Genomic DNA, 17,038 nt, shown 5'->3' with positions numbered 1-17,038 from the left:
CCGACATAGGTTCAAGACCTAGTGCCTTTGAACACGTCCCTCAGCCTTTCTCTAAACCTCAGCTTTCTCGTCTGTAAAATGAGATTGTGTTTCATCAAAGCACTGGCGGTGGTACCAGGTAGACTAGGGTCAATCTCCATTTCCGTGATTTAATGGCTGTGTGCTGTTGAGCAAGTTGCTTCACCTCTCTGAGCCTGATTCCAATTCTGTAAAGTGAGGCTCATTAACAACCTATCCCGAAGGGCTGTAATGAGAATTAAATGATAATTTCCTAGTAAAGTGTTTTTATTGTTGTGGAAATAATGTCTACATCACTGAGTCATTTGAAGCATTTAGTGAGATAATGCATTTAACATATTAGCATGTGCCTGGCATACTGTAAGCACACAAAAATTGGTGACAGTGGCGGTGGTGGTTGTTAGTTTTGTTTCACATACAGCATCCTGTGGAACCTTTGCAGCCACTTGCTGAGACAGGTTGATTAACCAATACCCAGCACCATGGTCCCATCTGGTAGATGGAGAAGGATGGCCAGGAGTGACCTGCTTCAGTTCCTCAAAGACAAAACCACACAAGAACCTGCTTCTCACAGAACTCATCACGTGGCCTCTGCATTCACTTTAATGATAAAATAACCATGGTTACAGTGCGAGAACCTGTTGAAATTTCCCATCCTTTTCAATTCTCCTCCAGGAGAAAAATCTCCCTAATCCCTTGCTAAGGCAGCAAATATTGAAGGCTTTTCTGTGGAGCTGCCCAGAGACAATTAGGGGAAGCTGCAGATTTTCTTTTGCCCTCCTCACTTTAAAAATGTAGATTCCTATTTCACTTTAGACAGCAAGTCTGCTCCCATCAAGACTGACGTAGAATTCTGGGGGTTTTAGGAACCCCTGAAAGCCTTCTCTCCCAGCCCTCAGCCTCAAGGGCCAGACCGCCCTCTGGTCACCTGTCTTAGGGCATTTGGTCTGGTATAATAAAAATCCCGTAACTGAGTGGCTTGTAAACAAGAGACATTTATTTCGCACAGTTTCTGGAGGATGGAAAGTCCGAGATCGAGGTGCCAGCAGATCAGCGTCCGGCATGGACCCTCTTCCTCACAGACGGCTGCCTTCTCACTGTGTCCTCACGTGTAGAAAAAACAAGCTAGTTCTCAAGGGTCTGCTTTATAAGGACATCAATTCCAGTCATTAGGGTTCCACCCTCATGATCTAATCACCTCCTAAAGGCCACCACCTCCTAACAGCATCCTCTTGGGATGAATTTGGGGGGCCATAAACATTCAGACCATAACATCACCTAGGAAGATGACCTTTTCTTAAAATCCTCTAGCAGTGTTTTACAAATGTCCCTGAAGATCAGAATCAGCTGGGGCGCTTGTGAAAACTACAAATTTCTGGTCTTCATCCCAGACCCACTGAATCAGAATCCTTAGAGGAAACCGCATTTTTTAACAGGCACTTCAAGCAGGCATTATTTCATGGTATGCCAGGAAATGCTAAGGTTTTCAAAGTATGCTCTCTGCACACCTGCATCAGAAGTCTGTGTGTGTGTGTGTGTGTGTGTGTGTGTGTGTGTGTGTGTGTGGTTTTAAATGCAGCTTCTGGGGTCCCACTCCAGGCCTGATGTATCCAGATCTCTGGGAGCGTGGCTCAGGAATCTACATTCTCATTCTGAGCAATTTTTCCAGGTGACTCATGCCCTCCTGTAGAGCCTAGGATCCCTGCTCTAGAAGGAGAACTCTCCATTCTCCCATAGATATTTAGTGCCTTGGGGAGCATCATTTGTTCAGCGCCTTATTAAGTGACTCATCTTGCTTTGCAGTATCTTGTCAATGCTCAGACAAAACAAGAGCGATTCTGCCTATAAAGACATGCAGACCACCCGCAAATCAAGGTAGGAAGGCCTGGGGCCATAGCAGGTGGGTCAGGAGGCACCGCACAGTTATGGGTGGCGTTGCAGAGATGCCCCTCACCAGACCGTGGAAAGTGGGGCAGGGAGGGGGATCTTCTTCCTTCTTCACTGGAAATAAGTTCCTTAACTCCCAGGTCTTGGGGGTGAGTATTCAGCCGTTTCTCCCCAATAATCGTATACCATAAAGTTACAATCTTCTGGTAGTGGAGGGATGAAGTGGGGAGGGTATGTTACAGAACTACCTCTTCCCTTTTTACTTGGGTGACTTGTAATGGGGGAGGTAAAGGTCTGCCCCCAGTTTGTTTATTCATCTATAGAATATTCCTCAGTCCCCGCTGTATGCCAGGAACTGTGCTCAGCTCTTTAGAGATTCAGCAGCAAACAAGACAGAAGCAGTCTGACCACATGGGTGGATCCCACTGTCTGGTCTGGGGTCATAACTCCTTTTGTGTCATAGATTCTTTGACCATCCGAGGAAGCTCACAGACTCCTTTCAGAAAAAATGCTTGAATTTCAAATGCAGACTCTAAATGACAAAGGTTTACAAAGAAATCTATAGTAATATCGATTACATTATTACAACCAAACATGAGCTATATAGTCATCTATGAGCTTCTTTAGCAATACCTTATACAGTAAGACTTAGCAGCAGGTCTAATAGCTACTGTAATTTTGGATTAGTGTCAAGTGTAAATGATTTTTCAAAATATCTACCACAATCTTAACGTGATGTGTAAAAATGGTGATTTCCGTTTCTGTGAAAGGCTAGGTAAAGATGTGAGCTGTTGTTTTCCATCTGCATTCATGGACTCCTTGGATCCCGCTTGTGGTTGAGAACTGCTGTTCTAATAGGAGAGTCATGCATTTATCAGATAACCCCACAGAGGTAGCTGTATAATCAGGACTGTGGAAAGCATTCTGAAGGAGGATTATGGAGGATTTGGTGAATGTTGAGCACCAGGGTTCTAACCAAGGCTGAGTTTGACATTTAAGCTGAGACCTGAAGGAAAAAAGAACAGTTAGGTAGCCTATGGCTGGGAAAGCTGGGATCTGGAATCTGCATTCTCATTCTGAGCAATCTCTCCAGGTGATTCCTATGCCTTCCCCCTGTAGAGCCTACGGTGCCTGCTCTAGAAGGAACAGTAGGAATAGTGTTCTGAGCAGAGGGAATAGCATATGCAAAGGGTCTGAGGTAGGAGGATGCTTAGAGGCACTGAGCAAAGACCAGTATGGCTGAAACTCAAGGAGGGCCAAGGAGAGGGGAGACTGAGACAGGCAGAAGGGTCTTCTGTTGTTGTTTGTTTATCACAGCTAATAACACTGCTTCCTTCCTCTCCTGCCTCCCCGCCAAGTCACACTATCAGCCCTAGAAGAGAGCCGTCTACAGGAGGAAGGTCAAAGCCAGCCTGCTCCCCCAAAGAATTCAGCAGCAGAGGTTGGGGCAGCTGGGTGGAATCCAGACGCATGGCCTTCTGGGTATTATTACTAGGGCTCTGCTTCCCAGCACGGTGGGATAGGGCTTGCTGCATCGCCTGCCAGACCTAAGGCCTCTAGGTCTAGTCCAGTGAGCCTCTGGGAGAAGCAGCAAAGGCCGGGCCCTTTCCTGTGGGGAGTGGTCTGGGAAATGGCCTGAAGAAGCCCCGCCTGCCACAGGGCTGGAAGGGAAGGGTTAGCCACGCATCACAGGGATAAGGAAAACAGTCTTACCCTCTAGAGGCACACAGATAAAGCAGTCAAGTCAGTTTCTCAGATGTTTAGAGAAACGAAGGGAGGCAGCGTGTGAGAGAAGATGCTGGGCACTGATGCTGAAGGCCCAGGCCACTGAAGGAGGAGCTGGAAGAATGTATTGGGGGATGGGCACGGGCAAAGACCTTCACCCCCATCTAGGGACCCTGGCCAGGCAAAGTCACAGGAGGCAGCAGCTGCTTAGGGAATTCACCCCCCCCCACCCCCACCCAGAAAGGGTCAAACGGCACCAGGAGTTGACTGATCAGATGAGGAAACTGACGATCCAGAGCAGAGGTGCTTATCCACAGCCTGGGAGGAGGCAGTGCCAGGGCTGGGCTCTGAGCCCAGCTCTGCCTGCCTCCAAGGTTGAGTGCGGTGGGTGCTCAGCACCAGGGTCCAGTGTAGAGAAGAGAAGCCTTGAATGAAGGGGCGGCCTGGGGCCGGGAACACCACAGACAGTGTGCCCAGGAGGACTCGACCCTCCCCTCAGCAGGTCTGCACTCAGCCCCAGGGTAAGTGCTGACAAGTGTAGAGAGGGGGATGGGAGGGTCCAAAATGAACCTGCCCTCCAGATGGAGAGACCGATTTTATACAGATGAAGCTGGGATCCAGAAGATACGTCATCCCAACAGTATGCAGAGGCAAGAGGTCACAGTTGGACTTGGAGAGTCAGAGCAGGCAGAACTTGCTCTAGGCCATGTGACAGGGTGGGAGTTGAGCAGGTGGAGAAGAAACGAGGATTGTCCAGGCAGTGTGTCCGGTAGGAGTAAAGGCCAAGACGGGGGGGAAATGCACACCGAGTTCTATTTCTGATGCCTCGATTAGAACCACCGCCCTCACCTGAATCCTGGCGGCTAGCAGGTGTCATGGGGGCCCTAAAGTCACCCTTTCTGGAAAAATAAGGCTCCAGGCAACTTGAAACCAACCTTTGTGTTTCAGTGACAGATCCAGCAGTACAAGTGGAGACAGCCACTCCCAGGTGCTCCAGAAGAAGTCTAAAAGGTAGGCCAGCTGGGCAGCGGAAGATGCCAGGCAAGAGGGACCGTGGCAACTCTCCATCTTCCCAGGGGTGTAGAAATAACCCGGTGCACACCAGACTCCCTGAAGCCATAGACACACCTGAAGGACAAAGGACCCCCGGGGCAAGGGGCTCATGGCAAAGATGCTGAGCAACCAGACAGACACCGGCAACAAGTTCTTCCTTCAGGCTTGGCGCCGGGCAAAGCATTCTGTATTCGTTATCTTGCTTATTCCTCAAAACCAATCCTATGAGCCAGGGGTGCTGTCCCATTCTACAGAGGAACAGACTGAAACCTGGGCAGGTGAAATGTCTCACCAGAGGCCACACTGCTAAAAAGTGGTGGTATGGGAGTTTGAACCTGAATCTCCCAGCTCCATCACACCATCCTTAACGCTTGCTGGGCTGAAGAGACCAGATGTCTCTCTGTGGGCTCGTTTAATAAGGCCTGACCCACCAGCCTGATGTTTTGGGGAAGATCTATCTTCCCTACCTCCGGGGGAGTGCCGAAGGAGGCTCCAGTGAGGGTGGAGAACCTGGGTGGGTATTATTGCACAGCACCTTGGGGCCCGGGGAGGCCAGCCTCATGGGTCTGTCCCTTGGGCTCCGTCCCCCAAGCCCTTCTCATCTGTGTCCACAGCCGCTCCAACCGTGACATCATCCACTGCAAGAGTGGGGTGTGTAACGCCATGAGGGCCAAGTTTAACAGTGTGGCCCAAGAGGCTGGCCTCTGTCTACAGGACAAGATGGAAATCCTCATGAAGTAAGGGCACACATACATCCATTCACTCAAAGGATGTTCATCTGGCACTTACTCTGTACCCACCAGATGCTAGGAGTTGGGGTTATAACAGGGAACAAGAAGGACCTGTTCCCTGCCCTCAGGGAACTTGTAGTCTCCTGGAAAATATGGGCAGAGACAAAATACCTGAATTGATAAATTTATAGGTACAAATTATGATCATTACTGTACAGTAAGAGAACAGGCTTCTCGGAGAGAGGGAGAAACCGTGGGATCCTAATGCAGGTTGGATAATCCAGGAAGACCCCTCTAAGGAGGTGATGTTAAGGCTCAGCCCTGACACATGAAGAGGAGCTGGTGGTATGGTGAGAAGGTGGAAAGGCATTCCAAGCAGCAGGAAAAGTGCATACAAACTCCCCAGGTAGGAAGGGACATAGAACATTTGAAGAGGAGGAGGAAGTGGTAGGTGAGCTCTGCATCATGCACAGCCATGCATGTCATGATTAAGACTTGGAAGTTGACTTTCAGAGCAGCAGCAGACAACTGGAAGCTTTTCTATTCTAACAAGCCAGTCACTGCCTCCCTTCCCACCTTACCCCTTGACTACGGTGACTGTTTACCCCAGTGAACTCATCCATTCAGCGAAGGTTTCATGATGACCCTTTGCCCTCTCACCCTCTCAGCGTGGAGGGACCAGCTGCTCTGGGCCACAGGTTCAAAGTTGACTTGCCCCTACCTTTTGGGAGCTCCCAGTCTAGTGAGGGAGACAGACAAATAAAGAGGCGATTACCACACAGGGTGATGAGGGCCAGCATGGGAATAAGGAGGTGGCTAAGGGAACACAGAAAGGGCCAAGGGAAATCAGAAAGGTCTTCCTGGAGGAAACAATATTTTCAGCTTAATAAAAATAGGTGATATTTCCAGGGCACTTAGTATGTACCAGACATGGGTGTAAGAGCTTTGTTTTTATCACTTGGGCCTCACAACAGTCCTGTGGGATAGGTGCTATTATTAGACCCATTTTACAGATGAGAAAAGTGGGCTCAAAGATGTCTCTTGTCGACGGCCACGCGCTGGTTAAGTATTAATAGTAAAGGTGGAATTCAAATCTAGACGGTCACACAGGAACAGTAGGAGGGAAGAGAGTTCCAGGGAAAAGCAACAGCAAAGTCCCAGAGGCAAGAAGGGGCACAGTGGGCCATAAACTGCCAGTAGTCAGGTGTGCTGGGGCTTAGGTTGTTTACAAGGTAAGCGGAGAGATAGACAGAGGCCAGATCATAAAAGGCCTTCCTAACCCAGCTGTGGAGGTTGAACTTTATCTCAGAGACTTTGTTCATGAGCCAAACCATAAAATGCTGGGAGGAAAGGGATGGAAAGGATAGAGATAAAGCTGGAAGATGATGTAGGGGCTGAATAATCCAGAGCCTTGGAGGGTAAGTCACTCAGAGGACTTTACTCTGAGTAAATGGGAAGCCATTGAAATTCATAATATATAGGTGAGGACATGGTTATATTTATAATATAGTCTCTGTAGAGAGAGAGGACATATACACCAAATGATAAAGGGAATGGGGAAGAGAGGAACCAAGATGAGTTAAACACCTACTGTGTGTCTGGCACTAAGCGCAGCACTATACACACATTATCATTTCCTCCTCACCACTGGGATCTAGGAATCATTATTATCCTTCATTTTACAGATGAGAAAGCCGTGTAAATACAATCTAAAGTAGGGAGAGAATGAGGGCTGATTGAAAAGTGACTGGATTTAGCGAGACTTGAGCATTTCAGGACCTCGGAGAGAGCTATATGCTCTTGTGCCCAAAGCCAGCTTGTATATTAGAGTGGCTGAGAGGAGAGGGTTAAGAAGTACCGCAAGAAGGAAAAGGTGTTTGACTCAGATCTCGAAGGGCAGCTAGGATGGTTAAAGGAGAAGAGTATCTGATTCTTCTTCCTCTTTCTCATACAACCTGTGATGCAGGCGCCAAGAAGAAAGAGGTCTCCAGAAGTTCCGTTCTTTTGACCTTGTCTCAAATTTCCAAAAGGATGTAGCAAAAATGAGACACCACATCTCCATGGTAAAAGGAGATGCAGAAGAAATTGCAGACCACTGGTAAATATCCTGAGAGCCAGATAAGACAGTCCCTGAAGTGGGTGAAGGGGGCAGTGGTGTTACAAAATTACATTTGATCCCATTATCCTTCAAGACACAGAGAGGCATCACTCCAGAACTGTCCTTGGCCACCAGTACCACCCCCCAAACCAGGCTATATCCAGAGTACAACCAGGCAAGAAGCCCTCAGTTCCTGAACTACAGATAATCTACCCAGCTGTGTTCTCCATATTTACCTTGTTTGATTCAGCTTGCAAATATGGAAGTCCTATCCAAGCTATCTCCTATAAGAGAGGTAGAAGAGGCAAACCAATCTGAAAATTCTACAGATTCTGAGGTCTATGGGGGGAGAACTATATTCCCCCAAATAATTTAACTCTTAAAGATACAAAGCCAGTCAGGCATATCCCAGGACCCCTGTGCCCCAGCATAGGGATGACAATAAGTACAACAAAAAGCAATGTGAATTGAGTGATTACTGGCTGGCAGACACTCTCCTAAGCAATTTCCATAAATTATCTATTTTATTCCCCACAAAAATCCCGAAGGGTACATATCAACCCCCCACTTTACAAACAAGGAAACGTTAGGATTTAAACCTCTGGCTGACCTGTCTCTATGCTTAGCAGCGATATAAAATTGGAGTCTGATTTCCCAAAGCTCCATCCTGTCAGGGTGAGTAAATCAAGATCTACGAGTAAGATGGGAAAGCCTAAAAATGTACCCAGAATCCCTTCAACAATTTTAATAATGCAGACTGGGAGCTTACAAAGAGACATGAATAAATATATAAATATATATCACAACTATAAAGCAATATGAGCAGCCAGAATGTATGATGGAGGATCAAGTTCTTCAACTTTTTCTGCAATCAGGGAAAAAAACCCTTTTTTTCATGAGATACCACTGCTGCCGTCACCTGCACCTGAACCCCCAGGTTAGAACCTACCTCGTTCCCACCATCTCAAGGATGGATTCCCAAACTACCTTCACACGCTGTCATCATATTAATAGAGATTCTTGAAATACACAAAGCTGTGACTCCTGCTTACTCGTTATCAGGGACATGGAAAGTACACACACACACACACAAACACACACACACACAGACAGCAGCAGCAGCACCTTGTGTGTGAGAGCCTCTTGCATCCTAGAAGTATCCCACAGATGTGTCTGTGTCCTCCCTGGCTTGATTAACTCTCAGAAGAGAAGCTTCACAGCCGCATAGCACAGGAAGATCAGCTCGGTGCTTTGTAACCACCTAGAGGGGTGGGATAGGGAGGGTGGGAGGGAGGGAGATGCAAGAGGGAAGAGATATGGGGACATATGTATATGTATAACTGATTCACTTTGTTATAAAGCAGAAACTGACACACCATTGTAAAGCAATTATACTCCAATAAAGATGTTAAAAATAAATAAATAAAAAATAAAACCTTCAAAAAAAATAAAAAGAAGCTTCAGGATACCAGCGTTCTTCCTTTCTTCTAACTTTTCACATTGTCTGCTTGGTAGAAAAATCATAAATGCATCACTTTATAGCATGCCCTTAATTTTTTTAATGCGATGCAAATCATGCTCCAGCTTTTACTATCCATAAAAATAAAGACTTGCCTGATGTGTGGGCACTTTACACTGAGGGGGGAGGAAAGTCCCCCAGATAGAGACCGATGCTGCCCTGGAGACATCACATGAGTGGTAGAGGTCGTGGAGATGGGGTCCCTGTGGTGCCCAGGCCCATCTCCCAGCAGTTTCCTAACTGACCCTCTCCTCTTGGAACTGAAGGTACTTTGACCTGCTGTCCAAACTCCCTGAGGATCTGAAGAATTTCCACCCTGCCAAAAAGATCCTGGCGAAACTGCAGAAGTTTGGGGAAAATCTGGACCTGAGGGTCCGGCCGCATGTTCTCTTGAAGGTGCTGCAGGACATGAGAGCCTGGGAGCTGTGCTCTCCGGACATCGCAGTGGCTATCGAGGTACGGACCACCTCCTTTCCCCTCACAGTGCCTCCGGCACACTCGTTCATTCCTCTCTCAACATCCAGGCACTGTTTACGTTTTTAAAGTTTTAAAAAGACATAAAGGCCTTCATGGAACTCATCATCTAATAGGAGAGGTGTTGTCACGTGACCTTGGTTGTTCAACTCCAGGGGACATTATATTCTGTGTAAACGGTGCCCCCTGGAAACTTGGAGGTTTGGGAGAGACATAAATAAATGGACATGGGAATACAATAACTGACAATCATAAAAAGGAGCCCTCGAAATCTGGCAGCTTAAAATTGTGGCCCATGGACCTCACGTGGGTACTCGTTAGTGCAGAATCTCAGGCTCCAAATCATATCTAAGCAACTCAGGATCTACATTTACATGAGATGCCGGGTGACTTGTGTGCACAATAAAGTTTGAGGAGCCCTGATTTAAGGTAAATGTAGAGGAGGCTTATCGTAACTAGAGCCACTGGGGAAGATGACTTTAAAGCTGAGATCTGAACAATGTGAAGGCAGCACCACGAAGAGAAGGGGAAAGAGCAGGTCGGGAAGAGGGAACAGCTGGTGCAAAGGCCCCAAAGCAGGACAAAACTTGACCTGTTCAGCGGCAGTCAGTGGGTTCGGAAGGAAGAGAGCCGGAAGATGCACAGTTCCAAGGGGATTGAAGAGGTCAGTCTGTGCACATCTCTGATGGTCAAGTTAAGGATTTAGGTCTTTATCTGGAGGGTGCTGAGGAGCCACTGAAGGGTTTGCAGTAGCGGCTTACCTTCCCTACCCACCCTAGAAGTTCCGAGTGCTCTGTTCCCTTAGGGCATCAAAAGGGGTCAGCAGATGGGGGGAGGGCGAGGGCCCACACTAAGGTATTAACAGGTGTCAGTGGAGTCACTTCCTTAATTTTATCTGATGGCACGTGTCCATTTTAATAGGGCTTTCAATGCCTCAAGATAAAGAAGTGACTCAGGTGGTAGCATTCTCAGTCCTCTCGGTGTTTTCATGAGAGGTTGGCCCTTCCGCAGGCTGACCTGGGTTGTGTATATGGGTGCAAGGTCAGGAGTGGGGGAGAGAGGATGACCTGTGGACAAGTTCATCTGCCCGGACTCTACTTCCCACGTCCTGGGAAGCTCTTTCGGGAGAGGCTCTGGCAGGCTACTCCGAAACTAAGTCTAGGGCATCTGTCCGGTTATGGGGTCTGCATTCCACCTGCCAATTGTGGAGGCCGTGGAAAAGGCAATCGCTGAGTGGGTAAGAGGGGAGGGGTGCTGGATGCTCTCCTTTCGCTGAGCTGAGTTCATGGCCCTAGCTATAGAAGTCAGCGTGCTCTCCTCCCAGTGAGAACATCACAGAACCTCTGTTAACCTGGATATGGGAGTCTCTTAACCTGGAATCTACATGAAACTCTATGTTTTGTGTCTTAACCCTTGCCCGGAAGCAAGCCCATAGTTGTCCTCAATTCTCGAAGGGGCCTATGAACCCAAAAAAGTTTAGGGTCAAATGACTTTTTCAAAAGATATTCAGGAGTAGAAAAAAGAGAAAGATGCAGACAACTGGGTTTTCCTGCTCTCCCCAAACTTCTTGGGGTCAGTGGTGACAATACGGGACTTAACATTAGCCTGCCGAACCGGGAAGCTGGAAAGAGACCCTTTTCTTGAGAGAACCATCCCCAGCATGATGCTCCAAGCATTATGAATGCCTGAAGGGTTGGAGGTATCCTGGGGCCACAGCCTCAATCACAGATCTTCCAGGATCTTGTTGGGGAGGGCGGGGGCATGGAGTCTAGCTTTCAGACCAAATCTGAGGCTGTCACTGTGTCTGCCCCTCAGTTTGTGCGAGAACACATCATCCATATGCCTCAAGAGGATTATATCAACTGGCTGCAGAACCGAATCAACGTCCCCATCCGGTCCCACAGTGCCCAGATGTAGTGGGCCTGGGTTGACCAGCGATCCCAGTGGAGGAGGGCTGTCTACACTGTGTTCCTGTTTCCTGCCTACTCTCATGGATACTCATTATGATCTAGTAGGGTCATCTGGAGACCAGATGACCCTACCAACATTCTAGAGGGAGCTCCTCCCAGGTGGGAACTCCCTTCTACCTCACACCCTAGCCTCAGTCTCCCAGCCTCCGTTCCTCATTGGTCCAGCCTGACTCTACCTACTCCCTCTCCAGAATCCTTCACTCTTATTTCTCCTCCTCAAATTCTAGATAATAAAATTGGGTTGAATGTTTGATGTTCGGCTGGGAAAAAGTTGGAGTTGTGAATTTGGCCGTGGTATTCAGATCCTAATAATAACATACAGTTATCATTTATTGAGTTTTTGTTATACAACAGGCCCAGTGCTGGGTGATATTATTGCCTAATAATATCATTTAAATCTCACAATTACTTGGTTAAGTAGGTACTAATGTTATCCCCATTTCACACCATTGGAGCTAGAGTGTATTTCTCAGCTTTGTATATACTGTCCTGGATAGAGATGGGTGGATGGGTGGATGGATGGGTGGATGGATGGGTGGATGGATGGGTGGGTGGATGGGTGGGTGGATGGATGGATGGATGGATGGATGGATGGGTGGGTGGATGGATGGATGGGGCATTTCCCAACAAGGCAAATAGTGTGCCAGAAAATCTCATTCTTAAGAGTGCTTGTAATATCTTGTGCTGGTTTTGGTTGTACAAGGAAGCTTAACTTCCTGTCATCTCAAAATGTGTGTGGGCTCACTGCCATTTAACCTCTTTTCTCATCTTGATCTTCTGCTTCCCTACATTCTAAGTTATAGGACCTGTAGTCATTTTAACTCTGTCACTGATGGCCAAACTGGATTAACAATGAAACAACTGGACTTGATTTGCAGTTATGCCCCGATTATCAGAACACTCATATAGGCTGGACCCCAGCATCTCTCCATGATCCAGAAGGGGTGGACGGGAAGAGAGTTGAACTGGAACTATTTTTCTGTCTAGGCAACATCTCACTCATCCGTTCACCTATTCAGTTATTTACTCATTCATTCAATGAATATTTATCAAGAGCTCAATATGCATCAACCAAGTTCTGGGTTCTGAGGGTAGAGCAGTGACCAAAGCAGACAAGGCTCCTGATCTCGAGAGTTTACGTGGAGACAGACAGTTTACATGGAGTCAACAAAGGCTGATGGGGAGGGCAGAGGGACTGCGTGACATCCACATTGATACCCTTTGTTTAGTGTGACTCTGTGACAGCCATTAGGGTATAGAGGTGAGATGCAGTCTGTAAGGAGTCTGCAAAGTTAGGAGATCCTAAACTTCTCTGTATTAAGTAAGAATTGGGGTGAGGGGGGACAGAGAAGAAAGGAGAAGGGCAAAGGCCTAGAGGCAAAAAGAAAATGTCATCTGAGGAGCTAAAATGACACGCGTCTGGCGGGACTGTAAGATCAGGTTGGTGGTGCAGAGCGGGGGACGGGAGGAGAGGGAGTCCAGGGAGGGCGGCGGAAGCCAGATTTTTCGGTGCCTTCTAGGCTATGGGGAGCCATGGAAGGATTTGCAGCAGGGGAATAATCAGATTTGCATTCAGAAAAAAAAGACCCCTGTGTGAGGACGAGGCAGGGAGAAGGGCACGAAGATAAGGCTGCGGCAGCGACTGTGGGGAGACAGGAATGTCAGGAATCATGTCCGGTGTTTCAGCTCAGAGCTCTGGTTGGAGGATGATGCCTTTAATGTACCAGGAGGAGAGGAAGAAAAGAAGGTTCAGAACGAGAAGGTAAGGAGTTCTGTTTTGAGCATATTGAGTGGGAGATGCTTGTGGGACCGTCGAGTGGAAGAACTTAAAACTCAGGAGACAGGGTAGCACTAGGGATAGAAACATGACACCAACATCCTATGGGCCATGATTGTTAAAGCAGGAAGTGGGAGGAGAGGCTAGAAGAGGAGAGGGAGGGTCTTGAGGACCCTTGAGGGTCACAAAAAGCTTCAAGCAGCCCACTCACAACCTAGCATTGACTGAGGGACTGCTTTGTTCCAGACACTGGGCAAAATGCTTGCCATGTGTTATCTCATTTCATCTTTGTGATCCTGCAAGGTTCACGAAGGCAGGGCTCACCTGCTTTACAGATGATGAAATGGAGCCTCCAAAAGGTGTTCTGTACTCATGTCCAGCTGACTCTGAATTCCCTCCCTTCTGCTGCTGCCCTCTAACCTCCCAGCCCTGACTGTATGAGACAAGAACGTCATGAAAGTTATCTGGCTTTTGGAATCATGTCCCAGGAATAGCTCTAATGATGCGGCTTCCTGGCGTCTCATTAACTTACATGTACGCTGCATTCTACAGTTTGCATCGTACTTGATGATCACAGCATCCCTCTGCTGTGGGCATTGTTATAATCCCCATTTTACAAGTAAGGATGCCAACACAGTCATTTGCCAACAGTCACATAGGCAGCAAGTGGCAGAGCCAAGTCGAGAACGTGTCTGTCTGTCTTGGGCAGGGGAGATGCTGGGATTACAAGACTTACTCCACCCTCCTGCTTGCCACTTTCTGGGAAAGCCTTTTTCTCAAGAGCTGTAGTTCCATCTAGTGGTACGTATTAGTATTATGCTTCCATCGTGCTCTCCAGCAAAATAAAACCTGCCAAAAAGGAAGAAAGCAAGCATTAACAGCTTAGGCAAGGAGTATTTATTCAAACAAAGGAAGCTCTTTTACTACTAAAATAGATTAGGGACCAGGAGGAGGCAATACATCACCTCCCAGCTCCCAAGCTCAAAAAATATTTCTCAGGGAGAAATATTTTTGCTGTGAGCATTTTCATCAGAATCATAATTGAGCACCTACTATATGCCAAGCCCATGCCAGGTGGTCCTCTGTTCCACTGCTCTGACTGAGCCACCTGAGTGGTTATCATGAGAGTTTTTAAAACCCCATGTGCCCTGCAGAAGCTTTTTCTGTAAAGGAGCAGATAGTACATATCTGTTGCATATTCTTTTTATATATGTGGCCCTTTAAAAATGTAAAAACCTTTTGAGATTGGAGGTCATACAAAAATAGACTACAGGACAAATTTGGACCATGGGCCAGAGTGGAACAGAGGGATGGACATGTAAAATAATCCAATAAAAGTCAACCCCTGAACTTGCGTTGGAACAGGTGAGAACAAGGAGCTTTCTGCTGGAATTATTGACAATAAGGATAAAATAAGCCTACAGCTTGTGAAAGCCACCACACGGACACTGCCAATAAAGAGAGGAAAACAAAGCTGAGAAATGCAGTGAGAGAGATACCAAATCTTGGTTACACCATGGGAACACCTGGATCCAGCCAGACCTTTGAACTTTTGAGTCATGGGGATAAAGCCTGCTTCAGCCAGATTCAGTTTGGTCTCCTTCACTTGCAACAAAAGTATTCCTAATTAAAAGGAGAAAAGGGATCCGTGTATGAGTGTGGCCAAATTCTAGACAGCCCTGAAGAAGGGCCCTTCCTCTCACAGGGCTGGTGGGACAGTAGTGGGAGAGACTCTCATCAGATACGTCGTGCAGGTAAAGCTAAGAGAAAATCCTGAGTTAAACCCCACAGCACCAATCAAGACACAAAGGAAAGACTAGGAACACATGTTTTATCACTCAGCTTCGCAGCAGGTGTGAAAGTGCCAATTTAGCTTTAAAAGAGCATAAATACACGTAAGGTAGGGGTTGTGATCAGAGCCCATCCTCCCGTATGTGACAGGAGATGCTGGATAAGTGAAGTCCCCAGCTCCGTGGTCTCCAAAGTGTGGGGTGAGGGGGTGGAAGGGGTGGCCGTGCTCTAGATGATCCATCAGGGAGAAGAAAATATCGGAACGTAGAGTTATCTTAACTAAAGTCTATTTTAAGCATTACTAGTAATTTAGATGTGGCTTGACCCTGGAACCTTCACTCAGTCTGTACTGAAAATGGCTCTATGGGTCTGGTATCAGTCAAGCCAGGAAATCCAAGAGGAGAGGAGAGTTCCACAGCATGAAACGGTTAATCAAGGCATCACTGTCTTCTCATCTTCAGTCTTCCAGTAAACTACAGTACCGCTTCTTTTTTGCTATTTTTAATTGTCTTCTGCGATACAGTTGACATATAACATTGTATTAGTTTTAGGTATACAACATAATGATTTAATATACCACAGTAAGTCTAGATGTCATACATCATCACCTCACACAGTTCCTTTTTTTTTTTTCTTGTGATGAGCACTTTCAAGGTCTACGCCCTTAGCTACCTTGTCCGATATGGTAGCCATTACTTGCTTGTGGCTACTGAGCACATGATACGAGGCTGGTGCAAATTGAGCTGTGCTGTAACTGAAAATATACTCAGGACTTTGAACATTTAGTATGAAAAAAGAAATGTAGACTATCTCATTAATATTTTTTAATGTTGATTACATGTCAAAAGGATAATATCTGGGGTATAATAGGTTAAATAAAATATTGTATTAAGATTAACTTCACCTTTCGTTTTCCTTTTTCTTTTTTTATTGAAGTAAAGTTGATTTACAATGTCATGCCAGTCTCTGGTGTACAGCAAAGTGACTCAGTTATATATATTGAATACATTTTTTAAAAAATATTTACTTATTTATTTATTTATTTTGGCTGCACCAGTCTTAGTTGCAACACGCAAGATCTTCGTTGCGGCATGCAGGATCTTTAGTTGCAGCATGCGGGATCTTTTTAATTGCTGCATGTGAGATCTTTAGTTGCAGCATGCAAACTCTTAGTTGCGGCATGCATGTGGGATCTAGTTCTCTGACCAGGAATCGAACCTGGGTCCCCTGCCTTGGGAGCGCGGAGTCTTACCCACTGGACCACCAGGGAAGTCCTACAATCTTTTTTAAAATATTCTTTTCCATTATGGTTTATCCCAGGAGATTTGATATAGTTCCCTGTGCTATACTGTAGGACCTTGTTTATCCATTTTTTGTTTTACTTTTTTAATGTAACCCATAGGAAACTCAGAATTACACATGTGGCAGGCATTATGATCCTATTGGAGTAGAGGGCTTGAGACTGAAGGTGAGAAGACCAAGGAGGTGACTTTGGAAACACCCAGGAGAGATCAGGAGAGGATGAGACATCCCCGGGCAGTGGGATGGGGACAGAGAATAAGGGGGAGAAACTCAGGCTTCTGCTGTAGGATGTAGTGTAGTGTTGTAGTCGTATTGTTGTAGGATTAAAAGCATGGACTCTGGGACCAGATAGCCTGGTTCCAAGCCTGGCTCTGACACTTATCAGCTGTGAGACCTCGGGCAAGTCCCTTAACCTGTCTGTTGTGCCTCAGTGTCCTCAATAAGACAGTGTGGGTAGTAACAGTACTTGCTTCATAAACTTGCTGTGAGGATTTAATGAGTTTGTTCACTGATTCTCACCCTTGACTGCACATTTGAATTACCTGGAGAGTTTTTAAAACTTGCTGCCCAGAGATTCTGATTTCACTGGTGCAAGCTATGGCCTGAGCATCAGGACTTTTAAAAATTACCCAGGTGATTGTAACGTGCAGCAGAGTTTGCGAACCATTGAGTTCGTATACATAGACAGCTTAA

The 17,038-nt window shown here is 46.7% G+C and overlaps 1 protein-coding gene across 1 annotated transcript in view; it reads left to right on the top strand.

The window, feature by feature from the left end:
* CCDC60 (coiled-coil domain containing 60) overlaps positions 1 to 17,038 on the top strand; it is a 173,996-nt gene that overhangs the window by 154,003 nt on the left and 2,955 nt on the right. Inside the window, exons 9-14 of the mRNA XM_059895217.1 lie at positions 1,822 to 1,893; positions 4,579 to 4,641; positions 5,298 to 5,420; positions 7,381 to 7,512; positions 9,298 to 9,487; positions 11,321 to 11,421. Of these exons, the coding sequence (XP_059751200.1) occupies positions 1,822 to 1,893; positions 4,579 to 4,641; positions 5,298 to 5,420; positions 7,381 to 7,512; positions 9,298 to 9,487; positions 11,321 to 11,421 (681 nt within the window). The remainder of the gene's footprint in view (positions 1 to 1,821; positions 1,894 to 4,578; positions 4,642 to 5,297; positions 5,421 to 7,380; positions 7,513 to 9,297; positions 9,488 to 11,320; positions 11,422 to 17,038) is intronic.

Source organism: Balaenoptera ricei, chromosome 14, assembly GCF_028023285.1.
Source record: "Balaenoptera ricei isolate mBalRic1 chromosome 14, mBalRic1.hap2, whole genome shotgun sequence".
Lineage (NCBI taxonomy): Eukaryota > Metazoa > Chordata > Mammalia > Artiodactyla > Balaenopteridae > Balaenoptera > Balaenoptera ricei.
The sequence above is the reverse complement of the archived record's forward strand: the minus strand, read 5'-3'. Positions and strand labels throughout refer to the sequence as shown.